A 27,658-nucleotide genomic window follows, 5' to 3' on the forward strand; every position below is an offset into this window, starting at 1 on the left:
AGCCATCACCTCAGCTACATTCTTCTTCTTGCTTAGTGTGTTCCATGCTGCTTAAAATCCAATATGGTGAGCAGCAAGAGCAGGAGCCTAGCTGTCTAATTCCCAAATCAAAGCAGCCCCTAATTGACAGAAAGTGATTTTGTAAGGAAATCCCTTGAGCAACAATTGGATGAGAGAGATTCCAACAGAGGAGCAAGAACACAGGACAGGATTGCTAATGCTAAACCATCCAAGAGTCGTTTAGCATCCCTGATAAATTTTTATGTTTTCTTCTGACTGTTAAGATTTTAGAAATCCATGTGGGTAGGTGTTCTAGGCTGCCAATATCACTTTTTAAGAGAAAATAAAAACAGAAGAATCAGTTATTAAAATCCTCCATCCTCCAAATACATTTCACAGTTTTATAGTACGAAATGCTTCTTACATTTGAATTTCCCCATAACCGGGCTCAAAAAATTGAGTTCTGAGATAAAAGTTTTTAAGACGGAATGTTAGCTAGAAAATACCAGATTACTTTTTGTTTACTTTTATTAAAACAATGAGGCACTCTCCAGCTAGCATTTTCATAATTAAGTCACCTGCTTTTTTTTTTTTAAAACAGCAAATCAGACATTTGCAACACTCACTGGAATTAACTATTTAATTTTTAATAGAAAAAGCTGAATAGTGCTTATAAAGAATTAACACACAAGACTACTGTCCTCCAGATCATCTCAGAGGATTAGTGTCATTCCTGATAGAATTCTTTGAGCCACGATGGTCTAAGATTTTTCCAGCATCCCTTTCTCTTATTCAGATGGAAACCTGAACACTTAAAATTGTCTATGTAATTATTAGCTTTACTATTAGCAGAAATATATTGAAAATCCAACTGTAAAATATTGTTCAGTGGCCATACGTACGTTTGCAAGGCTGCATTGGTGGCATTGATGAGGTTTCTATCCGTAATTTTCTCCAGTATTAACAAGGCACTAGTTTCATGACCCTAAATATACAGGAAACGTGTTTGTCAGATAACACACTCATTGAAGCAATTGTTTTGTATGTCTGTCTGAAGTAGTTTCTGGAGATTTTACAGAGTTTAACAAAGATCATATTTTAAAAAATAGTTTTTCATTAACAAACAAACATGCAAAAAAGGGCTCAAATAGAAACTGACACACACCTTGCTGCAAGCCAAATGGAGTGCTGTGTTTTTACTGCTATCTTGCAAGGTCAGATCAGCCTTAGCACTGCTAACCAGCACCTCTGAAGGAAATAAAAGTTTGCATTAACTAAAAAGTGTGTTCCTAAAGGAATTATCTATTTTCCACTTTATAAAATGAAGATTAAAACCTAAAATAATAAACTTCTAATAAACGTGTGAATGCATAACCTATGTTAATTTTAAAACAACATCTATAGTAGGCTATTACTGTACATTATTAACAGTTAAAGTAGAAGATATTTAAGCTCTCTCTTTACCAACGGTGTTAGTTTGCCCATTTTCTGCAGCCATCATTAGAGGAGTCTTTCCAGAAGAATCTACAGCATTTACTTGAGCATTATGACTGAGTAGAAGCTGTAAACACTCCACATGATCTGTAAAAGCTGCTGCATGAAGGGGGGTTCTAAAAGAAATCAAGAGGAAATGGGCTTACATCCCGGAAACGTACATAATGCTTTATTCACAGGTGAAAACTTTGGCTGTGATCCTGCAATTGTATCACTGTGGGCAGTCACTACCATAAAAATACACTAAGGCCATTATTGTTAGAGTGGTCACAGTTGCTATTATAAGATCATTTTTCAGTTTTTAAAAATAATTGGCCTCAAATTTAAAATGAATATTTAGCAACCAGTAAGCCCATAATATGGACAAGGATGACTTAGAAAAATAAAATGGACAAAATACTAAAATATAGTTAATAGGCATAAAGATTTACATTGTACAATTTTTTATGCAATTATAAAAATGCCCAAACTCTCCTACACAAAAAAACCCCAATTCAGCTCTATTAACACAATACATGGTTTTTAAAAATCCCCAACAACCATTGTTAGGATATAACCAAAAAATGCCTTTATATAGAAAAGAAAACAAATATGCCAAATAAGTTTAAAAAACATTAAGGCTATGACACAAAAGCAAGGAGTGTTTGCAGTGCACTGTTTCCTAAGTGCAGTTGTTATATTCCTACCTTCCTTTTGCATCTGTTGAATTTACAATGCCAGCACCCAACGTATCAATTAACATTTCAGCAGCACCTTCATTGTCATTTATGCTATTAAAAAATTAAACAGGGTGTTACTTAGAGAATGATTGAGCTTTTGTTAAATATTCTAATGAAATTTGTTACAGTAATCTTGGACTTCCTTACACAGCACAATGCAATGGGCTGAAAGAATTTCCTTCCATTTTCTGGAAAACTTCCTGTTCCAAAAGAAGCTCTACACAGCTGTCATGACCTAAAAGTTTTAAAATCAGATATTAAAAACAAAACAAACAACACACACAGCTAAGGTAAATTAAATGACATTTCCTTTGAAAGTCTTAAATGCACACTTGAATTACTTTAGATGTGGCCGTATCTGGGGATTAACAAAAACATGGTGCATTTTCAGGAGTCTAGAAGCCACAAGTACAATCAGAATACTAGACCCAGAACTGCAGGAGTTTATGAACTCTGAAGTCATGATGCATTGGCTGGGGCACATGAAGAATGTTTAGACAATTTAGCTCTTATAATATAGTAGCTTTAGAGTTCATTCAATAGACTAACCACTTAGTCCAGTTGGAAGATTTTCTTCCACTGTACTCCTTTCTCTAGTGGAAAGAGATGTTTTTAGGGTTTGCTTTTTTCCCCACTGAACTGCTGAATAACATGGAGTCACAAATTGAGTACATCCACAACATGGGCTGAAAGAGAATCATGACCCAAACTTTAAAATAATTTAAACAGTAAAATTATAAACAAATATGTTCTTGCTTCTATATTATTCACTGTAATGAATTATCCCACTATACATTCCCTGCATACACAGCGATATTTATTCTAACATTTAAAGTCCTCTCTTGGGTGTAAGCTCCTTTTATATAAATACAGAAAGAAAACATCTGCCTCTTGTTTGATTTTGGTACTTTTCTTCTCTCCTGAACTATTTGCTCATATGTTGGGGGGGGACAATGGACTCTCCCGCATCCATACCCAACTGAAAAAACTTTAGATTGCAGTGTTTCATCTTTCTCTGAAAGGGACATTGTTCTAGTGGAGTTTGGTCATAAATAATGCCACTGAAACTGATGTGGATGACAATGCTGATAAGCCTCTGTGTGTCATATTGGAAATTCTCTCACTCAAATACCAATGTAGCCAAGGATAAATGATATCATGCATATTTAGAATACAGAGGTGAAATGTAAGTATGAATTAATGTTGTAACACAGGCCTATAGCCCAGGATGACCACCACTGGTGCTGATGATAATGATGGTGAGAATGATGACAGTGAGGATGACTACTGACACTTTGGGTTTCTCCACAAGGGATGGTGTAAGTAAAGTAAATGCTATATGTTCCGTATTGTTCTCTCTCTCCTTTACCAGGCTGCTGTGTGTATATTGTTGTTTGGTTGGCCAATACAAAATAATTATTACAAAAAGAGACTTTGTTGTCCCTGTTGTGCACCATGGTCCCTCTTCTATTGATAACCTCTCCTCTGTACTTGATTTTGGAGCTGAACCCTCACAGATTGGGTATAAACCCTCAGATTGGAGTAGGTAATTATTTAAAATAACCTGTCACTATAGCTAAGGCTACACCAAACAGCTTAGTTTTCTCCACTCAAGCACAACTGCAATTTTCATCTTCCTATTTACTGTTAATCAGTGCTTTCCAATCACATAACAAAAGCAAAGGAAAACATTAAATATTTTCAGGATCTGCCTCAATTTGTAGAAGGATATTTTGTTCCTTGACTTGTTTTCTGCATCAAAAGATATTTTAAACCAATGTTTGTCAATTATTGCACCATAAAAAGAAAGTTTTAAAAGATTCTAAATAAAGAAGCCAATCTTGGATGCCATAGCATTGTGTTTCTAGAGTTTAGTACTGCATGTTCAAGAATCCTTTCCAGGATATCATTATCACTGGCAAAGACAAAAAGAAAGATATATAAAATTTAGCCCACAGTACTGATTGGCCAGAACAAAAAATATGCTTACACTTGTCCCCAAATTATCATCAGATCCATCCACTTAACCACAAATTAAAAAAAACAAACAAACAACGAACGCTTTGAAATCTTACAAACAAACATGTTTATATGCTTATTGTCAATCACGTATTAGTACATAGCAGGCTGTATATACTAAGAAAGCTATTGTTCAAATAGACTGCAGAGTTCACTACAAGATCAAAGCTCACATTCTAACCCAAATGCCCACCCTGGAGAAGCAGGTTTAACTCAACCCATTTCATTTGTTTCCATTGCTGTTGTCACCTCTCTTTTTTAGCAACTAAGCTCCCACAGACGTAAGAGCATGGGTACATAGTAGTCAGTCAAAATTCAACTCCAACGCACCCATTGCAAAATACACCAAGGAAAATGTATTTATTACTTCTTGCTTCAACAGCTTGACAAAACAGTCTCAGAGCTAGTAATCCTACCTAAACTTTTCCTCCTCCACATAAAACTCCTTGGATTTATTTTATTTGATATTTTTAGTAAAAGATTTGCCTAGTAAGACAGATTTTAACTAAATTTCTTACAATTTTTTTTTGTCTAGAGCCATCTCTGCAATTTTGACAACTTCAAAGAAACTGCAGTTTAGAAAGTTACATTTTTTTAATTTTTCAAGATACAGATAACGAGACTGCATACATCATGAACTGATGTAAAACAGAGTATGCAGAAATGGAAGGTAGTCTTCCTTCTCTCTAAAACTTAAGTGTTGAGTAATTTGATTTTTTAAAATTAGACAAACTTATACACATGAAACCTAAACAATACATATTACTTTAATTTTATTTTTTGCAGAATGTAGAAATTCTGTAGACTAGCGATTGCATGTTCTCATCTCATCTCACAGTAGTTTGACATGAAACTAAAGGCTACATGGTTATGGAATGAAAACATCCAATTTTTCCGTCGCACCGAGACACTGTGGTCAAATTCACAGTGGATCACTCATCAATAAGGCTGTGAGTTTATCATGCATGTCATGGAATCCGTGGCCTCCATGACTTCTGCAGCCTGCTGGTGTACCTGGCCCGAAGCCTGGACACGCCTTCGCCTAGGAGCTGAGCAAGGGGGATGTTGCCGCTTCCGGGGAGCGCCACAGGTAAGCACCTCCCAGAACCTGCCTCACCCTGTCCTGTGCCCCAACACCCTGCCCCCTCCCACACCCAAACTCTTCTGCTGTTGCTGGGGGTGGGTGGGCGGAGATAGTTACCTCCCCCACAAGCACCAGTGAGGATCCTGGGCTGTGCTGCTCCCCCACCTCTACAAGCACCAGTGGGGTTCCTGGGCTGCATGCCCCACCAGCACTAGGGGGGTCCTGGGCCGCACGCTCCAGCACCCGGCCCGCCCCCCCCAGCATCCACAGCACCCCCAGGCAGCCCTCCCTCCCCCAAGTTTCAGTGAGGGATATATAGTAAAAGTCATGGACAGGTCATGGGCTGTGAATTGTTGTTTACTGCCCGTGACCTGTCCGTGACTTTTACTAAAAATACCCACGACTAAAAAATAGCTTTACTCATCAACCATTCACAATTTAGTTTATTCTTATTCTATTCAATAAAATTAGTCTTAGAGATATAGTCTGTAACTTTGCCTATAAGTATAGACTGTATCGCTATTCCCTTAGCACTAATTAGGAAAATGAGCTTTAAGCTCTTACTTCTCTCATTAACATTTTGGAGCAAGGCAGAAAATGAAGTAAATGAGAACCTTAATTACCTGTGAAGATTAGGTTGTGGCTGTGTCATTAAGCAAAAGCTCTGAGTGAACCTCTCACCCTCCAGAATGTACTGAGGCAGCAAGCAAAAGGAAGGGGAAATGCTATGACCCTTCCTGATGCCTTTTGTTCTTCAAATACTGTACTTGTACATGTGGTTTGATCTGAGGCAGAAGGATCTTATGATATCAGTGAAATACTTCAAGATGAGTTAACGCGGAATTATTTTATTCTGATTCAATTACTTCCTAATTAAAATAATTTCTTGGGATAAGTGGTACCATTTCTGCTTCAACAGTGCTATCCTATCCAAATTTTCTCTTTTATTTTTCAACATTTTTACTACTTTTTGAAAAGTACATATTAAAACACAGAAATAAGCACAGACAGTATATCATATTAGATATTGGAATTACTATACAAATACACTCAACTTATTTAAAAATTATTCAACTATGGCTTGACCCTGCTCCCATTAAATGCTGCCTGAAGGGTTCTGTTTCATAATATTTAGAAACTAGGGGTATGTCTACACTACCCGCCGGATCAGTGGGCAGCGATCGATCCAGCGGGAGTTGATTTATCGCGTCTAGTCTAGACGCGATTAATCGACCCCCAAGCGCTCTCCTGTTGACTCCTGTACTCCACCGCTGCAAGAGGCGCAGGCAGAGTCGACGGGGGAGCAGCAGCAATCGACTCACCACAGCAAAGACACCGTGATGAGTAGGTCTAAGTATGTCGACTTCAGCTACGTTATTCACATTGCTGAAGTTGCGCAACTTAGATCGATTCCCCCCGCCCAGTGTAGACCAGGCCAAAGACTCAAATATATGTCAACAGCATGGTATACATTCAGTGATTCACAAGAGTTGACAGCCTTTCCTATAATGAAGATTTGTCACAGTTAGTAGAGTAGTACCTCAGAGTTACAAACACCAGAGTTATAAACTGACCAGTCAACCACACACCTCTTTTGGAACCAGAAGTTTGCAAACAGGCAGCAGCAGAGACAAAAAAACAAACAAAAAATGCAAATACAGTACAGTACTGTGTTAAACGTAAACTACTAATATAAAGGGAAAGTTTTAAAAAAATTGACAAGGTAACGAAACCATTTCTGTGCTTGTTTCATTTAAATTAAGATAGTTAAAAGCAGCATTTTCTTCTGCACAGTACAATTTCAAAGCTGTATTAAGTCAATGTTCAGTTGTAAACTTTGTAAAGAACAACCAAAATGGTTTGTTTAAAGTTATAAATAACCTCCAGACCTGAGGCGTTCGTTACTCTGAGGTTCTACTGTGGATGGATGGATGAATGGATAGGAGTGATGTAAATATGAAGAGAAATACTTAGGTCAAATTTTTTTTTGATATACATACAAATCATGTATTTGTATCCAGAGTTACCTATTTTGCATATCTGAAAACTCGGTACGTAATGATTTGTGTTTTTGTGGATGATAGATACCTTTTTCCCCCCAAGATAATATGAATAAAAGAACAGGTTACTCTATGATTAAACATGCCCTGTGTCTGCTTAACAGCTAGAAAGATTCTCAACCTTATAAAGCCTAGCTTGTAAATTGGTTCTAATTTAATTTTTTCCCCCATATAACATATATAACAAAACACACCACACCCACAAAAGCGTTTTTAAATGTCTAATCACTAACAGTTGTATATATTACTTCCAAAACAAACTCAAAACTCAGTGTGGGTCTGGGAAGGGGATAAGTGATAGGGATCTTCAGCAAGGTAGTTTTTTTTTCCTTTTTCTTACTTGTTTTTCTGTCCTGTTTCTTGCACTTTTTAAATCAGAGTATCAAGTAGGAAGACAGACAGCAACACAAATGTTTGCATACATGGTTTAATAAACACTCAGATAAGTAGTATATTGAGTATTTTGGTGCAGGTTCTGTGATTCTGTATGATTGTATAATGCCTCACTCACTGGGACCCAATACTGACTGAGCACTCTAGGAAGCACTATGATCATACAAATCCCTCCTTTAAGTACAAAATGGAACTCAACCTTAAATATGGAGTTGTGACCAGTGCCTCTATAATAAATAAATAGCAGCTAATGAGTTTTAAACAGAAAGTTGTGATCACTAATAAAAGGACTCCTGAAGTCTGGTGTTGCAAAATATATTGAAATGTCAAAGTGGATTAATTCACTATTTTGTTTCTGAACTTTTCCCCTTGATCTGTTTGCTCCTCAGTTACCTTATATCTGCTAGCTTTGTAAGAGTTCTGTCTTCTTACTTCTGATTATGCTTAAGATTGCAATACAGAGAATGTTTGGAGCACTAGAGAGATAAAGTCCATCTCTCTTTCAAGAAAGTGCTAAGTACACTGCTTTGGAATGAATGGAAAAATAAATGCAACAAATCTGTCCAGAAAGCTTATTCACTTTTTAGAATTAACAACAATAAAAGACTCCAGTGTCTTTAGTTTGCTTTATGAATAGTGCTCCATCTGTTTCACACTTTTTATTATTAATATTTATATTATGGTATTGCTTAGATGCTCTTATCAATATTGGGGTTCCACTGAGCTAGGATCTACACCTACATACAGATTCCTGCCCCAAAGGCTTTGAATTTAAGACCACTTTACCATTGTACTTACCATTATAACAAGCCCAGTGCAGTGATGTATACCCATGATTGTCTGCTATGGCCGGTACCGAATCCACAGATGTTGCTGACTGCAAGAGAGCTCCTAGAACACCAATATGTCCACATGCAGCTGATAAGTGTATAGGTGTTCGCCCTCGGCAGTCTCGTAGCAAGGACTTAGCACCATGTTGAAGCAATGCTTCCACACACTCCTCATGCCCAGTAACTGCCTGGAAAAGAAAGATACAATATGCATGTGCACACACATGTACTGCTGAAGAAAAAAAAACAAACAAACCTGTTACTGCCTTAACATATAATATTGAGAGCAGGCTACTACAAAATAAGCCCAGTCATTTTTACTTCAGTAAGTGGGTATTGTGAAGAAAAATTCAATAATTATTAGCTCAGTGATAGGGTACGTTTTTCTTTTGCGATGGCCTAAAGTGAGATGCTAATCCCCAGGGTCTCCTTAATTGTAGTATCTGGCATGGACTTTAAAGAAACATTTGGCATATTGTACAGAGAAAACACAAAAAAAAAGGAATTATTTTCTTCCTCTCTCCAATACTCTCCCCAACCCCCAACAAAAATGATACCTTGGAATTTTCTGGCTAATGTGCTTCTGCAAGTTGAAGTGAATGAGAAGGTACAAAGAACATTGAAGTTAAAGTGCAAGGGGGCAAAAATCTAACCACTCAAATGCAGTAAAAGAGAAGACCAACCAAGCACAGTAGAACACTAATATTAGTGGAATTAAAAAAAGAATCAAATTCAGCAATGATGCAAACTGCAGCCATTCTCAATTGTATTTAAAATTGATGCATACTTTTTTGGAAATGGCAAAAGGGAAATATTTTCTTACCCCTCTATGTAATGCAGTTCTTCCCCATTTATCTTTGGCATCTACGTTTGCTCCTTTGTTAAGCAATGAATAAACGCAGTCTGTGTGCCCATTGAGAACAGACAGCATCAGAGGAGTCCTGAACAGAGAGACAAAAAGAGTAAGAAAAAGTTTCCATGCAGGTTACACTTTAATAGTCTAGTGGTCAGCTAAATACTTAAAACTCCAGAAACAACTTTTGTTCTCCTAGAGAAAGCTCTTCAACAACTGATCCATTAGCGAACAGCACTTTGTAAACTAATCAAAAAAGCAGTACTGATATTTTGTTTAGATGTAAGAAGGTAAAACCTATTTCCAAGAGTGTAACATAAAAAAGAGCTAATTACATCATTAGAGCCTATTTTCTCAGTGTTTAGTGAACAGAGTAATCTTAATTTGTTTCCTGTGGAATGAGGATCAAAATTGTGTGAAATTTACATCTGTGGTACTCAGACACACAAACTACATTAATCCTAGTTAGGATATTGCCCCTCCGTTAAAAATAAATAAATAATCAATCAATCACCAATGGAAAATAATGACTTTTTTTGGCGCTATGGCGTCCAGAAGCTATAATGTAAATTATAGGATGCAATATCTTGTGAAAAATCAGAATATGGACTTCTTAAACTTACTGTCCATTTCCATCTTGAATGTCCACTGCATTTTGTGGTTCTGCATTGCCTATCAACAATCGCAAGCATTCTGAATGACCATTAGTAGCTGTAAAATGTTACAAAAACAATAAGCATATCATGTTTATCATCCTTGGGTACGAAAATATAAATAGTATTAAACTGAAGATGTCAGCTTCTACTAGACCCATTAATACAAGCACTCATTGACCTTAATGGGGTCAGCATTTATAACTTAATTTGAAAACAGGAAATCTTTGACCTTATATCCAATACTCAAACATGTTTTTAACATAATTAAATATTCAAAATCCATAGAACTGTATTACAACTGAACAGAATATGATGGTTTCAAGATAAGTGCCATTGTTAATGACTATCTTCTTTTGTATGTAAATAAAGATGAGAATATTAACCATAACTATCGGAACAATTCATGCCTATGGGTATGGCTACACTTACGGTTTGCAGCGCTGGTAGTTTGCAGCGCTGGTCATCCAGCTGTGCAGGGCCAGCGCTGGTGTGCGGCCACATTTGCAGCGCTGTTGGGAGTGATGCATTATGGGCAGCTATCCCAGCGTTCAAGTGGCCGCAACGTGCTTTTCAAAAGAGGGGGGTGGAGTGGGGTCTAGTGTGACAGGGAGCGGGGGGAGAGAGAGAGGGGATTTTTGGAGCCAACACTGTGTGTTTAGCTTCTTGCCTTGAAAAATCAGAACATGTTTCCGACCCCTTAGTCTTAACTCTTAATTGCAAACAGCCTGCAGCCAACATGACTCCCCGCTGTTTCATTCACTGCCTGCCTGCCTCTCATTTGATTGTTTACAGCCAGGTACAGATGATCACAGCAAACAGAAGCTCTGTTTGTTTTTTAGATAAGCAGCAGCGGCAACGGAGCTCCGTGCAGAGCTCGTTCATAACAAAACAAAGAGAGGCTGCATAACAAAACAAAGAGAGTAATTTATAAAAGCATTCTGGGATACATCCTTATATCCTGGAGGCCAATCACAGCGCTGGTGTGTGGCCACACTTGATGACCAGCGCTGCAGCACCAGCGCTGGAATCCTTATTCCCCATGCTGAGTGAGGTGTACGGCCAGCGCTGCAGCCAGGGAGTTGCAGCGCTGGAAGTGCCCTGCAGGTGTGGCCACTTACTAATTGCAGCGCTGGTGGAGGCTTTCCAGCGCTGCAACTCGCCAGTGTAGCCATACCCTATGTTAGTTTAACAAGAAATAGTGCGTCACTTTCATTCTTTATACATACTCATTAACACAATTATTTATTTAAACCAAGTGAGTCCTAGTCTAACCTACCACACATAGATTTAAATGATAATATATTGTGTGTGTATTTGTAAGGGATGGGAAGAGAGCTCACACTGAAGAGAGGGGCAGGAGAACAGCTACACAATTAGTAGGAGAGATAAGCCAAGAAGAGGAAAGTTAAGGAAACTGTATTTAAAAGGAGTTCTTGAGAGGTAAAGTTTGCTTCCTGGGCTACTGCACTGAGCCCCTGGAAGTAGGATACACCTCAGGTTGCTCAGCAACGACCTGTCCGGCAAATCTGAGAATGGTGCTAATGGAAGATGAAAGGAGGGAGAAAACAAATAGAAGAATAAAACTAGTGTTCAAGGAGAAAAAAAAAAGTGTCTCTCTCTTATGGCGATCTAATATTGTTTATGGACTGCTCTTTTTACAAGAAATTTTAAATGACATTTACTACTAATGCCATTGCCAACTTAAAAAAAAGAAAAGAAAAGAAAAGTTCACTTGCAAAAAGACAAGAAAGGAATGAATAAGTATCCCTTAAAAAGACATCTTTTGGGGGGAAACCACAGGGAGAAGTGAGAGAGGGAGAGAAAGGATTAAAAATCATCAACATTAATTTTTTCAAAAACACAGTAAGAGTTCAGTCACTTAATCCTTGAAGCACTGAGTAAAAAACATCAAACTTCTCTTCTCACAAAACTGCCAGGGCTCTCCAAGATACAGATTAAAAGCAGAGCACTGTTTGATGCCATCCACAAATTATGACAGGTAAGTTACACAACATATTTCAACACTACAATGTCCTACAAATGGCAGGGCCATGACCATATCATTCACCCACAAACATGCTGGACAGCACAGCTGTTTGGCATGGAGGGAAATGCACACTGATCCATTTAATGCAGGGGTGGGCAAACTTTTTGGCCCGAGGGCCACATCTGGGAATAGAAATTGTATGGCGGGCCATGAATGCTCACAAAATTGGGGTTGAGGCGTGGGAGGGGGTGAGGGGGATGCGGGCTCCAGGGTGGGGCCAGAAATGAGGAGCTCAGGTTGTGGGAGGGGGCTCCAGGATGCAGAAAGAGGTGCAGGCTCTGGCTGGGGGTGCAGGCTCTGGGGATGAAGGGTTTGGGGTGCAGGAGGGTGCTTCAGGCTTGGACCGAAGGGTTTGGAGGGCAGGAGGGGGATCAGGGCTGGGGCAGGGGGCTGAGGCATGGGGGGGGGGGAGGAGGAAGGTGAGGGCTCCAGCTGGGGGTGCAGGGTCTGGGGGGCACTTACCTCAAGCGGCTCCTGGAAGCAGCGGCATGTCCCTTCTCCGGCTCCTACGTGGAGCCCCCAGGCTGCCTCTATGCATAGGAGCCAGAGGGAGGACATGCCGCTATTCCCAGGAGCCGCATGGAGATGCCCCTGACCCTGTTCCCAGGTTGGAGCACTGGATTAAAATGGTTGGTGGGTTGGATCCGGCCCACAGGCTGTAGTTTGTCATCCATTAAATCAGGAGTGGGCAGAGGTACTACGCTCCTCCAGAACCCAAGGAAGACATCTAAGGCACTTTCTCTCTCTCTCACTAAGCTAAGGCACTCCCACTACCTCATGCTCTTCCTCATCCTCCACCAGTGCAGAACATAATTTAAGACGTAATCTACTCTGTTAATGCCACAGAAACAGATTGCTGTGCATTATTACATGAACAAAATAATATAAACCCCAAACCCATGCATCTGTGTTCAGCACAACATACCTGCAGCATGTATTGGAGTTCTCTTTACAACATAGTCTTTCACTAAGATTGATGCTCCCTGATTAATAAGTACATCCACACACTCCACATGTCCCTTAAAAGCTGCAAGATCCAATGGTGTCCTTCCATTATTGTTCCTCACATCAAGGTCCAACAAAGACTGCACCAGTACTTCCAGAGCTTGATGGTGACCATGATAGGCCTAAGGGAATATTAACACAGTGCAGTAGTGTTTCATTACATCAAAAAAAGACACTATGAAAATAGTGTGTAACAACAGCATTTAGAAGAATATCTGCTGTTTTAAGTAAAAATCAGACATTTTGTAACCAATATTAAAAACATACTTTCAACTGAACAATCTGTACCTTTTTTTTTTTAAACCAGTAATTGGAAGAAACTAGAGAAAAAAGTGTCATTTTTCCAGTTTGTTTACTTTGTGTATTTGATAACTCTTAAGGTGCGGTGAACTTCACTGCTTTACAATCAGGTGCATGACTCTTATGCATTGCTCTAGTTGGGAGCTCATATGTAGACTCTTCATTACCCTCTGCAAAGGGCATTTATTTGTAATAGCAGCAGCAAAGCTGAAACTGAAGAGGCAGATGTGCTCATATACTTAAAAAGAAAGGGGAAAACAGGTGGGCCACAACTGTGTTCAGTGTTGTTGCACTCAGGATGCCCATAGGACCTTAAAGGCAGAAGGCATATAGGAAAAGCTCATTTTAAAAAATGATTTTTTTTTTTTAAAAAGGCAGGACAAACATGTAGTGATGTATCAAAAATTGCTCTTTTTAAAATTGTCGTTGGCAGTGGCCCTTTAATAGGGCAAATGTTCAACTTTCTAAAATACAAATAATATGGTAGCGCAGTAAAAACAAAAGTTAAAGCATTTCAAGTGCAGTGTATTAAATGGAATGAGGTCACTAGATACACAGATCAATTCTTTATCCTATATTATGTTTTTTTCAGATTTTCATCTTTTCAAGACGTTATATACCACAGCCCTGTAAATCATCTTGTGTAAAAATTAAAGGATGATTAATACATAACCACTGCATTTAGTCTTTTATACAAAACACAGAACATTTTCACATGACAGAATAAGGACCCAATTCTACAAGAAGCTCTGAGTGGATGAACTCCTGGCACCCATGGGGAGCTCCTAGCAGGATCAGGGTGATTCAGGATCAAGTGATTACATAAAGACAAAAAAAGTTAGTTTATTGTAATATAGAATCAACTTTTTATTTTAAAATTTTTTTGGTAGATTTTATATTTTATATTTATGTAATACTTTTTTTCCCTTCAAAGAACATGCTAAAACTGGAATGACAGGAAATTCCCTGAGACAAGGTGGGTGAGGTAATAACTTTTATTGCAGAGGTTCCCAAAGTTTTCTTATTTGTATATCTCCTTTCAGATCTACCAGCTGCCCATGAACACTACCCTTCTCATCACTGACACTGTGTGTGTTCTTCTTAACACTACCTTTCTTTAGCCATCTGTCCATATTTCACTGTTACGTACAGATATAGTTATAGTGCAACATATACAACCGAAGAAAAACCCTGATTAAGTTCTGAGCTCAGTCAAATTGGACAGATGCTGAGCAACTCAACCCGCACTGTACAGTGATAGGGCTCTCTATGTCAACATCTCTGTGTTCTCACCGGTACATACTGAAGTAAGTTAATTACTGTATTTTATAACAAATTCTCAGTTTTAAAGCTTCATCTGAATAGCCTATTCTGAGAATGCAATAAATAAAATAATAAATAAACTGTTACAAAATTTCTCCTGCAAGTCTCCCAGAGATGTCTCGCGTATCTCTTTTTGGAACTCCTATTTTATTGGACCAACTTCTGTTGATGAGAGACAAGCTTTTGAGCCACACAGAAATCTCCTTCAGATCTGGGAAAGGTACTCCCAGCCTCACAGCTAAATGCAAGGGTAGTGTGGCCCACAAACACCTACTAGCCCCTTCTTTTTTGTTCCATGACTGCAGAGGTGGTATCAGACCACTCTACCTTGAATGGTCCCTTACATTATGTGCTAACTGCTTATGCTAAACAATCTGTTCCACCTTGCATTTAGCTGTGATGCTCAGAGTACCTTTTCCAGACCTGAAGAAGAGCTCTGTATGGCTCCAAAGCTTGTTTCTCTCACCAACAGAAGTTGGTACAATAAAAATATTACCCCACCCACTTCGTGTCTCTGATATCCTGGGACCAACATGGCTACAACTACACATACAGGAAATTCCCTGTAAGAAAAAATAAAGACAGACTAGGTGGTTGAAACTAGCATTGTTGGCAGAATGGAGAAGATTTGGAAAGTGATGCAAGAAGACTAGAATGGATAACTGTGGGAAATCTACCGTGTAGACCTGTCATGATACTGTGTCAAATGCCATGGTACAGCTGTGAGAACAATGAACAACTTCAAGTGCTGGTCCAAGCCATTACAAAAAAATTAAAAATCAACTGTGTTTATTTAAGTTGTCAGGGGTCCTTCATACCCCCCTTGGGCGTCTAACCTATAACGTGGTGACACACTGTCCCCATTCTCAGTATTCCAGAAACTGCTCAGACCTGTTTTCTTTTAGTGTTCAGGCTATATTTTATTCTAAGCCTTCCACCCACACCAGTACAGTGTAACACCACAGTTTTAAGCTTCTACATCTTTCAGCCCTTCTTTTCTAGGGCCCTAGGAGGAAAAGAGATCACCCTCTTGGAAGTGCTTTCCTTCTACACTCAGCTAGCCCTGTCCTCATCCCCTTTGTAAAAACTTCCTTCCTGGCCTTTATCAGCTGTTATAGCTAGCTGAGGGCTAATTAGTTTCTGACATCCCTAGCCAATCCTTCTGATTAGCTAATTGTTCAATTAGCCATCACTGGGGAAACTAATTGAGGCTAAGAGATCGGAGTGCTGACCCACCTGTCAGGTTTCAGCACCTGCCACAAGCCAGTGTCCTCATGTAATTCTAGGCCTAGTCCCCCCCTTTTTTTTTCCTATTGCTAATTTTAGCAGTCACCTTACTGCTGTCCCATCATTTCTTTTGCTCCCATGTATAAAAAACACGTGTTGTGTCATACCTGTGCACCATCAATTTTTAATATTTGCTTTACACTTATTTAAAAGGGAGGAGTTTTTGATTATTTTAACCTATTTGTATTACAAGTAAAACAATTATTAGAGAAAAAATATTTTATTCAAGCTTGCTTACTTTGCATTTCACTGCACTTTTATATGATCAGTTTCACTGTTTTCCCTGTGTAGTCAGTTCCCTGATAATTTGTGAATATCTTTCATGAACAACAGGGGAGAGAAAAACATTTTTTAAAATAGGACAAGGTGGCTCTAAATAATAAAAAAATGGCAGGGGGACTCAGCAGCAGTTACAGTACTTTAAACCAGTTTTAACTTTTTTTTTATTATTATACTGAACAGATTTGATGTTGACAGTGTTTCTTTAAGAGCACATTTACAATTGATACACAAAATCTTATGCAACTCACGTAAGAGAGCATGTATATTAGTAATTGTAAACTATTGTTATTGACTGCAAACAAACCTATGGCGTGAATCAAAACTATCTTGTATCAGTCAAAAAATTGTTGTGCATATATCTATATGATTCAGACCAACAATCAATAGTGAATGAAATACTTACAGCTAAGTGCAATGGACTAATTGGTGCTCTGTTGTCGGAATCATTCAGCATGTCAGTACCTGATGTTTCCATTAGCTAGAAGAAATACAAATTTAGATTAAATGCAACAAAACTGTTTTAAAATACACTCTCCAACAACAGTACGGGAATTGCTATCCCTCACCACTTACAGATTAAAATACACAAAATTCCACAGACACGGTATTCCCTCCACCTCCCAAGTATTGTATAAATGACTATTTCAATCTTTTAAAGGCTTTGGGCTGTAAAGGCAACACTCTTCCTGCGTCTCCCCTGCCCAACTGGCAGGCGTTTCATTTGGCTTCAGATTGAACTATTCAAATAAGAAATTCTTCCCAAATAAGGTATTTTATTTTTTAAATAAAAGCAAACAAACAGCTTATTCAGTAAAGAACACTGGATAGGTGGGGAACATATGGTAAGAAAGGAGAATGGGGGGAGGAGAAGGAGAAGGAAAAGCAATGAAGAAAATAGACATGGAAAGCCTGATGGAAGTAATCCTCAGCAGCAAAGGGAAGGAGAGAAAAACCACAAATTTACATGAAAAGGAAGAGATGAATCAAGGTACATATAATATTATAAAATGAGTTTAAAAATCCCTGTATTTTCCCCTGTGGTGGCCCATTCAAAATTTGCTTAGTGTATTAATGCAGATTCTTTTTCAGGACTGCAGTTAATACAAAATTGGAAATGACTGCCTAGGAAGGAGTACTGCGGAAAGGGATCTGGGGGTCATAGTGGATCACAAGCTAAATATGAGTCAACTGTGTAACGCTGTTGCAGAAAAAGTGAACATAATTCTGGGATATATTAGCAGGAGTGTTGTAAGCAAGACATGAGAAGTAATTCTTCCACTCTACTCCGCGCTGATTAGGCCTCAACTGGAGTATTGTGTCCAGTTCTGGGCACCACATTTCAGGAATGATGTGGACAAATTGGAGAAAGTCTAGAGAAGAGCAACAAAAATGATTGAAAGTCTAGAAAAGATGACCTATGAGGGAAGATTGAAAAAACTGTGTTTGTTCAGTCTGGAGAAGAGAAGACTGAGAGGGGACATAACAGTTTTCAAGTACATAAAAGGTTGTTACAAGGAGGAGGGAGAAAAATTGTTCTTAACCTCTGAGGATAGGACAAGCAGCAATGGGCTTAAATTGCAGCAAGAGAGGTTTAGGTTGGACATTAGGAAAAACTTCCTAACTATCAGAGTGGTTAAGCACTGGAATAAATTACCTAGGGAGGTTGTGGAATCTCCATCATTGGGGATTTTTAAGAGCAGGTTGGACAAACACCTATCAGGGATGGTCTAAATACATAGTCCTGCCTTGAGTGCAGGGGACTGGACTAGATGACCTCTTGAGGTCCCTTCCAGCTCTGTGATTCTATAAATACAGCAGAATCCCAACTATTCAAAATGCTTGGAAACCATTCAATACATCTGGATAACTGAATTAACAGACAGGGACCTATCAGTTTGTTAGAAAGAATGGTTCCAGTCACTGAAATTCCACTGTACTTGAAAAGCAATTGTAATTAGGCAATTTTAAAATACAAATATTGTATTTTCTGAATTGCAAGTACTGAGATTGTAAGCCTCTTGGGGCAGGGACTGTCTTTTGTCCTGTTTGTACTGCACCTAGCACAACAGGTTCTTGGTCCATGACTAAGGCTCGCAGGTGCTATGGTAATACAATAAGTCATAATAATAATAAGTAGTAGTAGTATAAAATGCACGTCTGTTCACTGGAAAGCACACAGTTGGACACACTAGGATAAGCAATAGTATTCTGAGACAGAATGCTCCATTTTGCTATACAATACTTTAATGATAAAGCGTACACACTTACAACATCTAGGGGAGTTTCACTTGCAATCTGAAATTTAAAAAAAAATTTTTAGTTCAATAGGCTTGAAAAAATTGAAAATGCAAGTGTAATTTTCATATAAGTACTAACTCTATACACGATAAAACAAGAGATAAAACAAATGTCAAATCGTATGCTTTTGTGCCAAGTGCTGATCAAAATCTGCTGTGAAGCTGTTATTTAAATTTATTATGTAGCCATTAGTCACTGCAATATTATGATCAAAATATTTCAAAATTAGCTCCTTTGCTTTCAAATCCATAAATCTCTCAGCTAAAATGTATTATGCTCTTGTTTTTAATCCACACAAGCTCATATTAAATCAGTTAATATATCTCAGTGGTTTTAATACATTAGCTAACAGAAGAAAAATGATAGTTTAAACAAAAAATATTCAGTGTTATCCCACTATCTAGAACAGAGATGGGCAAACTAAAGCCCGCGGGACCGTCCTGCCCAGCCCTTGAGCTCCCGGTCAGAGAGGCTAGCCCCTGGCCCGTCCCCCGCAGCCACACCGCTGCATGGGCAGCAGTCGGGGCAGCAGAGCAGCGCGCTTCTGCCAAGCAGAGCAGCAGCGTGTCTAGCTCCAGCCGGACGGCGCGGCTGCCAGACATGCTGCTCTGAGCGGCACGGTAAGGGGGCCAGGGCTAGGGGGTTGGATAAGGGGTGGAGGGTCCTGGGGGGGGCAGTCAGGGGACAGTGAGCAGTTGGGTGGGGTGGAGGTTCGGGAGGGGGTGGTCAGGAGATGGGGAATGGGGTTGGATAAGAGTGGGAGTCCCAGCGGGCCTGTCAGGGGGCAGGGGTGTGGATAGGAGTCAGGGCAATCAGGGGACAGGGAATGGGGGGGGTTGATAGGAGTGGGGTCCGGGGCTGGGGGGTCAGGGAACAAGGAGTAGGGTGAGGTTGGATGGGTCAGGGGTTCTGAGGGGGGCAGTCATGGGGTGGGAAGTGGGAGGGGGCAGATAGGGGGTGGGGGCCAGGCTTTTTGGGGAGGCAGAGCCTTCCGTACCCAGCCCTCCATACAGTTTTGCAACCCCAATGTCGCTCTCGTACCAAAATGTTTGTCCACCCCGATCTAGAACAACAATCCTTTCAACCATTTGATTCTGTCTCTCTGTTATTTACATGGCCCTCATTACCATAGTATACAAGTACGTCATAGTCTTTAATGTTTTTATCCTCACAACACTTCTGTGAGGTAAAGTAGTACTGTTATCCCCACTTCACAGTTGGGGAACAGACAGACAGAGACTCAGTGACTTGTGCAACATGTGTGGAAGGTTGCACGGAGCAGGGAATTAAACCTGGGTCTTAAATTCCAGGCCAGCAGCCTAACCTAGAAGAACTCTACAAGTAGACAGTAACTATTCCATAGTAGTTGGGGTTTTTTGGTTTGTTTTTTGTTTTTTTACCAGTTCAAGACACAAGCGATGACCATAAGCAGCAGAATAATGAACTGCATTGTATCCTTGTTTGTCTCGGATCCCTGGATTTGCATCATTTCTTAGTAAATATTCCAGGCACCTGTGTGAAGTGACAAATGACAACCATATTAATAATGTTAAAATTCAGCTTTTCACTAATTGGTAAACTAGTACTTGCCTTGAAAATACAAAAAAGTTCAATTTTATTATATGCAACAAATAGGAGCATCAAACTGCCATGCCTTACTACATAAAACAGTGGTCCATGTATCTCAGTATTCAGAAGGACAGAAAGCAGTACCAGAAGATGTAGAGGATGATGTAAGACCATCACAACAGACATATACATATATAATATGGCTAGGGAGACAATGTCTTCCTAACCCCAGACAGCCAACAGCTGGCTTATACCTTGTTGCATGAAGGTTGATATATCCCAAGTAAAATTTCTTGTTCAGGTCTGGGAATGGTACGTCACAGAAAAATGCAAGGCAGAGCAGATTGTTTAGCATAAGTACTGTAATTAGCACGGATTGTAAGGGACCATTCAAGGTAGAACGATCTGTTAATACCTCAGCAGTCATAAGATAAAAAGAGGAGGTTAGTGGGTTATAGATTGTGTAATAAGCCATAAATCCAATGTCTCTGTTCAGTCCATGACTTTTTTAGTGTCTAGCAGAGTAATGAATTTAAGCTCCCAGCGTTGTCTTTTGAAAGTGTTGTGCAGGTTTCCTTTGAGGATGAGGACTGATAGGCCAGATATAGAGTGACTGCTTTGTGAAAAGTGTTCATCCAGAGGTGATAGGGTGTTTTTGTCTTTTATCATTTTTCTGCGTGAGTTTACTTGAAAGCATAGTGATTGTCTGGTTTACCCACATAGTGCACTAAATGCCCCCAAAACAACTAACACACCTTTCAAGATCCATGGATCCTACACATGCCTATCACAACATGCGGTATACCTCATCCACAACACTAAGTCCATATTATGTCTACCTCTCATTTATTTGCTAGCTTGATGACTCAAATATATCTAAAAAGGTTGGAGAAGCAGGACTTTCCTTTACAAAAGCTTATCCCTATTGTTTTATAACTGTCATTTTTTTTCAACTAATTTATCTGATACAGATGTACGGCTTGCTAGTTTGATTCCCAGGAATACAAGTATTTGTTAAACATACTCCGGAGACAGACTACATCTAACACTACAGTACTTACAGCGGTACAGCTACACTGATGCAGTTGTGTTGCTGTAGCGCTTGTGGTGGAGGCACACTAAGCTGATGAGAGAGAACTCTCCCATCACTTAAAAATTCCACTTCCCAGGAGAGGCAGTAGTTATGTTGGCAGGAGAACCTCTCCCACTGACATACCACTGTCTACACTGGCACTTTGGCTGGTATAACTTACATTACTCAGGGGTGTGGATTATTCACACCGCTGAGCGACATAAATTATACCAAAGTAAATTCTAGTGTAGACAAGGTCAGACTCAGACCTTAAGGTCAGAAGGGACCATCATGATCATCTAATCTGACCTCTTGCACATTGCAGGCCACAGAACCTCACCCACCGACTCCTGTAATAGACTCCTAATCTCTGGATGAGTTACTGAAGACTAAAGTTAAGTCAGAGAATCCACCATTTACAATAGTTTAAGCCTGCAAGTGACCTGTATCCCATGGTACAGAGGAAGGCAAAAAAACCCAGGGTCTCTGCCGCTCTGACCCAGGAGAAAATTCCTTCCCAACCCCAAATATGGTGATCAGTTACACCGAGCATGTGGGCACGACCCACCAGCCAGACACCTGGGAAAGAATTCTCTGTAGTAACTCAGAGCCCTCCTCATCTAGTGTCCCATCACCAGCTGTGGAGATATTTGCTGCTAGCAGTCGTAGATCAGCTACTTGCCATTGTAGGCAACGTCATCATACCATCTCCTCCATAAATTTAATCAAGCTCAGTCTTGAAGCCAATTAGATTTTTTTTGCCCCCACTGCTCTTGTTGGAAAGCTGTTCCAGAACTTCACTCCTCTGATGGTTAGAAACCTTTGTATAATTTCAAGCCTGAACATGTTGATGGCCAATTCATATCCATTTGTTCTTGTGTCAACATTTGCATTTAATTTAAATAACTCCTCTCTCTCCCTGGTATTTATTCCTCTTATGTATTTATAGAGAGCAATCATATCTCCCCTCAGCCCTCTTTCAATTAGGCTAAACAAGCCAAGCTCTTTGAATCTCCTCTCATAAGTATGTTTTCCATTCCTCAGATCATCCTAGTAATTCTTTTCTGCTCCTGGTTCCAGTTTGAATTCATCTTTCTTAAACATGGGAGACAAGGATTGCACATAGTTTTCCAGGTGAGGTCTCACCAGTGCCTTGTAAAATGATACTAACACTTCCTTGTCTCTAGTGGAAATACCTTGCCTGATGCATCCTAGCCCTTTTTCACGGCTGCATCACATGGCATTTTCATGGCAGCTCACAGTCATCTTGTGATCAATCAATTCTTTTTATAAATGGGGAGGTGGTCTTTTAGGAAGTGTGCCATTGTTCCAGAAAGTCATCTCTGGGAACATCTGCACAAACTTTATGAAAAAACACTCAAATGTTCCAGAGAGTCTATGTAGATCACTTATCTGACATTGTCTCCAGCACTTATATTCCAGCCCAATATTAATTTCTAGTTTTATTTGTTTTTATTACTACTATTATTATTATTAATCTCCTTTTGAATGTGAGCTGGATGATGGATGGAGATGGATGGCAGGAGAGAGAGATCACTTGATCACTGCCTGTTAGGTTCACTCCCTCTGGGGCACCTGGCATTGGCCACTGTCGGTAGACAGATACTGGGCTAGATGGACCTTTGGTCTGACCCGGTACGGCCGTTCTTATGTTCTTATGAGCTGGACAGAACTTGTTTCCCAACTGATCCTAAGCATATTGCTGTATCCACTCAAAAGCTGCTTCTCAGGTTATATTACTTGGCAGTCTGTCTTCCAGACAGCCAACTGTTCATCGGAACAATAATATTTCAGGGATTTTGGAGATTATTCTCTGTGTTATTTCCCAAAGGCACCGAACTATTACTATCATAATTTATCCTCTAGCTTCTGCAAGACAGCTGGAAAAATAAAGTAACCTGAAGACTCACTCTGGTACTGAGACACTGATGTCTTTGGCCTAGTCTACACTGGAGGGGGGGTTACGCAACTTCAGCTACGTGAATAACGTAGCTGAAGTCAACGTTCTTAGATCTACTTACAGCAGTGTCTTCACCGGGGTAAGTCAATGGCTGACACTTCCCGTTGACTCCACCTGCGCCTCTCGCCCTGGTGGAGTACCAGAGTCTACGGGAGAGCGGTCTGCAGTCGATTTATCGTGTGTAGTCTAGACGCGATAAATCGACCTCCATTGGATCGATCGCTGCCCGCCAATCCAGCGGGTAATGTAGACAAGCCCTTGGAGAGCAACTGTGAAATCATTCCAAGCTCCAAGATTCCAAGTGATAATTAAAGTAAATACCCCTCAACAACTGCCAGCAGGAAGTGGGATTATATACCTAACAAAGAAGTAGCAGGTAAACAATAAAAAAACCTAGACTTTACATGGAATGGGTACATACACTTTAATTGCTATTCAAATGGCCAGTAGCAATTACTGGTATCATCTACTCCAGGGATAGGCAACCTATGGCACGGGTGCCGAAGTCGGCACGCGAGCTGATTTTCAGTGGCACTCACACTGCCCGGGTCCTGGCCACCAGTCTGGGGGGCTCTGCATTTTAATTTAATTTTAAATGAAGCTTCTTAAACATTTTAAAAGCCTTATTTACTTTACATACAACAATAGTTTAGTTATATATTATAGACTTAGAGAAAGAGACCTTCTAAAAACATTAAAATGTATTACCGGCATGCGAAACCTTAAATTAGAGTGAATAAATGAAGACTCGGCACACCACTTCTGAAAGGTTGCTGACCCCTGATCTACTCTTTATTTACACTTCAAAAAAGCCTAACAAGTTATGCACAGCTATTCTGTATCACATGTTCCTCTCACTGTTACCATCACCCTCTCTCTTTTTGTTTGTTACATCTATACGCTGGGTCTTGAGCCTGCAAGCTTTATGCAGAACATCTCTGCTTGTACAGTCCCAGAGAAATGGCAGTCTTTTTAGTTCTGATGGAATACAAAAAACTTCTGAGCACATTTCATTGTTAAAAAACAAACAAACAATAAATTTGACAAAACTTGGCAGCTACAACAAGAGAATCTTTTACTGTTACCATAATGAAGACAAACGTCATAAAGCAATCTTCACCTATAAATGTTAAAATGTTTATGTATTTAAATAAATATTTTACATTCAGCCTACCTCAGGACAAGGATAACTCAGACTGGTTTTACAGTATTAACTCTGGTGATCCAGCAAGGGAAACAAATGGCAGAGTCAAGGACCTATCACTTAAAACATATTGCCTCCAGTCCTCTAGAGCTTAAATATCAGAATTTTTAGAAAAAACACCTCCTCTAGTATAGTTATGAGGAAGTCTCAAGCCGTCAAGACCCAGATCACATTTATTTTGTGCAGAGCAGGAATTTAATCCACAGTGTATAGCCCATTAAGACTTCAACATTAAAATCCAAAAGATTACAATACACCTTGCTGTAATTGGGGGGGGGGGGGGGGGTAGGGGAGAAGGAGTAAGGGGGAAGAGGGGAGAGGGAGAGACATGGACATGTTTAAACCAAAGTATTTCTTATATTATTAACAGCCCAATAATCACATTCCATTTAGCCATCTTCAAAGAAATATAAATATTACATTTGGCATATATGATTACAGAAAGTAAGCAAACAAAATACAGAGCTCTGAAGTCTTTAAATATTCACCCTTTCGTATAAGACATGACACTTACTTGCCATCTGTGTCTGATGCAGCTGCATAGTGCAATGGTGTACAACCCCTCTCGTCAAGGTCATTCACACTAGCTCCAGATCCCACAAGGGCAAACAGGCACTGGTAATTACAATTGGCAGCAGCATAATGAAGTGGCGTTCTTTAGTATACATTCAAATACAAGAGAAAGACATGCAACAGATTAATGACATGTTTTAAAAACATGTTTATATTCTATTTTGTTACTGGCTGAATAATTCAGTTCTAATATATGTAAATATTACATGGTTCAGTAAAAATCATGTAAAGAAGTGTAATAGCAGTCCAGGGTACATATTTGTCAGCCAATACATGGACAGCTTGTGTGTGTTGACAGGTGTACATACGTGCACAGGAAAATGAAAGAAAGAATTACTGAAACATCTGTTTGTTCAAACAATTTAATTTTAGGCCATTCACTGACAAAACATGAGCAAATCTGATAATCCATAGTGCAAAGCCACCAAGAAAGACCAGAACAAAAAATTCAACTGGTGAAATTTAACCCTTCCTGCAGAACATTTAAAGTAGTTTTGTGTGGAGTGCTCAGTAGGGTTTTGAGGACAGAACTGAGGTCTGATGTGGAGTCCTACAGAGTGTCTATTTGTTTCATCCTGTCTTAATGTACCAAAAATATATGCTTGTATAGAAAATAAAACAAATTATGATTTTTTAAAATATGCATTTGATTTTAAAGAAACTTGAAATTTGAATTTCATATGAAAATATAGTATTGATGAATTACTCAGCCTAGGGGGAAAAACCCTTACAAAACATAATCTAGTATATAAACAATTTTCAGAAGTCAATGACTTAGGTGCTTGACCCCCAAGTGACTGAGGGGTTTAAGGGCATGTTTACACTGCCCCGCAATTTGGACAGAGGGATTGTGAATAGCAGTGTGCACCACAGTTCCCCATGTGGACACGAATTTAAAGGTTCCAAGTTTGCACTAACAGACTTCTTCAAAGAGTGTGAACTTTGGATCTTTAAGTTCAGATCTGCAGCATCCACATGGGAGAGTTCCAAAGCAGCACTTTCAGTAGCAGTGCACACCACTACTTTTTAGTCCAAACTTCAAGGCAGCGTAGACATGCCCTCAGTTCCATTTTCAAAAGGGACTTAGTAGCCTAAGTCACTGTTGAAAAGGGACTTAGGTGCTTTGAAAATTTTACCCTACTTCTTGTTTTTTTAAAGTTACTACATTACTCTGATCCCCTTTATCTCCTCCCTACCTATCATACCTCTTTTTTCTTAATCTCTTTCCCCACAGATCTTTTCTTCATCTCTACACTATAAATAAGAACATCAAATAATCTCATTCCTGGTCCAAATATAATCAGCAGCCCAACAAAAATTTAAATGCAGCTTCCACAGGGAAAACTACTACAGTTAACCCTTCTATCCTCAGCCAAGGGTGCAAGTAGGACTTCAAAAGTAACATGATTCATAGTCAGATACTTCTGCTGGAGTCCTACTCCTGTCACTCAACCAAGGACTGAGGGACCATTTCCACTAAACCATTGATGCCAAGAACAATATTTTTAAATTGTGATAAATTCTTGCCTCTGGTTCATCCAGAGCATCTCTTCTTAGTTGTCAGTCTTTCAGACTGTAATCTCTTTGGCTGTCTTTAATTAGTGTCTTGCACAAGCACTAATCACACTGTCTGCACTTAAACAACAATCTGGCGCTAGCAATAGTTATTTGAAGAAAGTAAAAGCATGAGTGAGAGTAAAAGCAAGAGAAAGCCATATGAAGAAGGGATGGATGGAGGTAAAAAGGAAAGTTATTTTATTAAAAGAATTTAGATTTTACTTTAAAAAATACAGAAGATTGCAAAATGTTCAGAAGTGGCAAAGTGAACAGGTTGATGAAGAGCATTTATAGCCTTGACAGATGGGCTAATGAGGAGATACCAGTAAATCTACAGGTTGAGAACCACTTAAACCCATCAGGATGCGCCTTACACCAAAAACATCTTTATTAACATATGAGATTAAATTGGACAATTTGAAAGAAAAAACAAATACGTATTAAAATACACAAAACAACTATTTAACAGAATGTAACAAATCAAATCTTGTGACTTTTCTATAATTATACACTTTCAATAAGATGCTTAGACTAAATTGGTTGTAGTACTTGAATGGGGTCCCAATAATTTATTATGAATACAATCACTCCAAAAGGAATATATTGTGAAGGAATATGGGCTCCTTCACACAGAATCATTGTGCTACTTATGTGCATGTTTTAATAAAGTTCTAAAATCCACAAACTTAGAATGTTGTGTCCTACCTCCCAAATTTGTCCTTTTTGTTGAAGTCTGCACCAGTGTTGAGCAGAAGGTTTAGGCACTCCAAATTCCTATTAAATTAATGCAACATTGATTGCAAATTAAATTATTTTTACGCACACAGTGGCCTTTACAAACTATCAGAATTGCTGCACAGTTATTTATCACACAACAATTTTTTATTGATAATGACTCAAACTATATTTTGCATACAAAACACCACCAAAAACAGACTTTAAAATTGTTGAAGAAAATATTAAGGACCATAAACTGTCCTTGGTCCAAATGTAGGAATGCTGATGTTTATGCAGTGTGCCTTTTGAAATCAACAAGAGCATTGTCCTACAGT

The 27,658-nt window shown here is 39.2% G+C and overlaps 1 protein-coding gene across 3 annotated transcripts in view; it reads right to left on the reverse strand.

Annotated features, from left to right (window-relative positions):
- The window catches only part of ANKRD28 (ankyrin repeat domain 28), a 205,119-nt gene that overhangs the window by 12,846 nt on the left and 164,615 nt on the right, over positions 1 to 27,658 (reverse strand). For all 3 annotated transcript variants that reach the window (XM_039526712.1, XM_039526711.1, XM_039526713.1), the window contains 14 exons: positions 27,312 to 27,380; positions 24,991 to 25,131; positions 20,051 to 20,162; positions 18,621 to 18,647; positions 16,756 to 16,830; positions 13,081 to 13,282; positions 10,076 to 10,163; positions 9,423 to 9,540; positions 8,568 to 8,787; positions 2,361 to 2,448; positions 2,181 to 2,264; positions 1,465 to 1,610; positions 1,166 to 1,248; positions 903 to 985 (listed from right to left, as the gene is read on the reverse strand). In XM_039526712.1, coding sequence (XP_039382646.1) covers positions 903 to 985; positions 1,166 to 1,248; positions 1,465 to 1,610; positions 2,181 to 2,264; positions 2,361 to 2,448; positions 8,568 to 8,787; positions 9,423 to 9,540; positions 10,076 to 10,163; positions 13,081 to 13,282; positions 16,756 to 16,830; positions 18,621 to 18,647; positions 20,051 to 20,162; positions 24,991 to 25,131; positions 27,312 to 27,380 — 1,536 coding nt within the window. The remainder of the gene's footprint in view (positions 1 to 902; positions 986 to 1,165; positions 1,249 to 1,464; positions 1,611 to 2,180; positions 2,265 to 2,360; positions 2,449 to 8,567; positions 8,788 to 9,422; positions 9,541 to 10,075; positions 10,164 to 13,080; positions 13,283 to 16,755; positions 16,831 to 18,620; positions 18,648 to 20,050; positions 20,163 to 24,990; positions 25,132 to 27,311; positions 27,381 to 27,658) is intronic.

Source organism: Mauremys reevesii, linkage group 2 (genome assembly GCF_016161935.1).
Source record: "Mauremys reevesii isolate NIE-2019 linkage group 2, ASM1616193v1, whole genome shotgun sequence".
In the NCBI taxonomy this organism is placed as follows: Eukaryota; Metazoa; Chordata; order Testudines; family Geoemydidae; genus Mauremys; species Mauremys reevesii.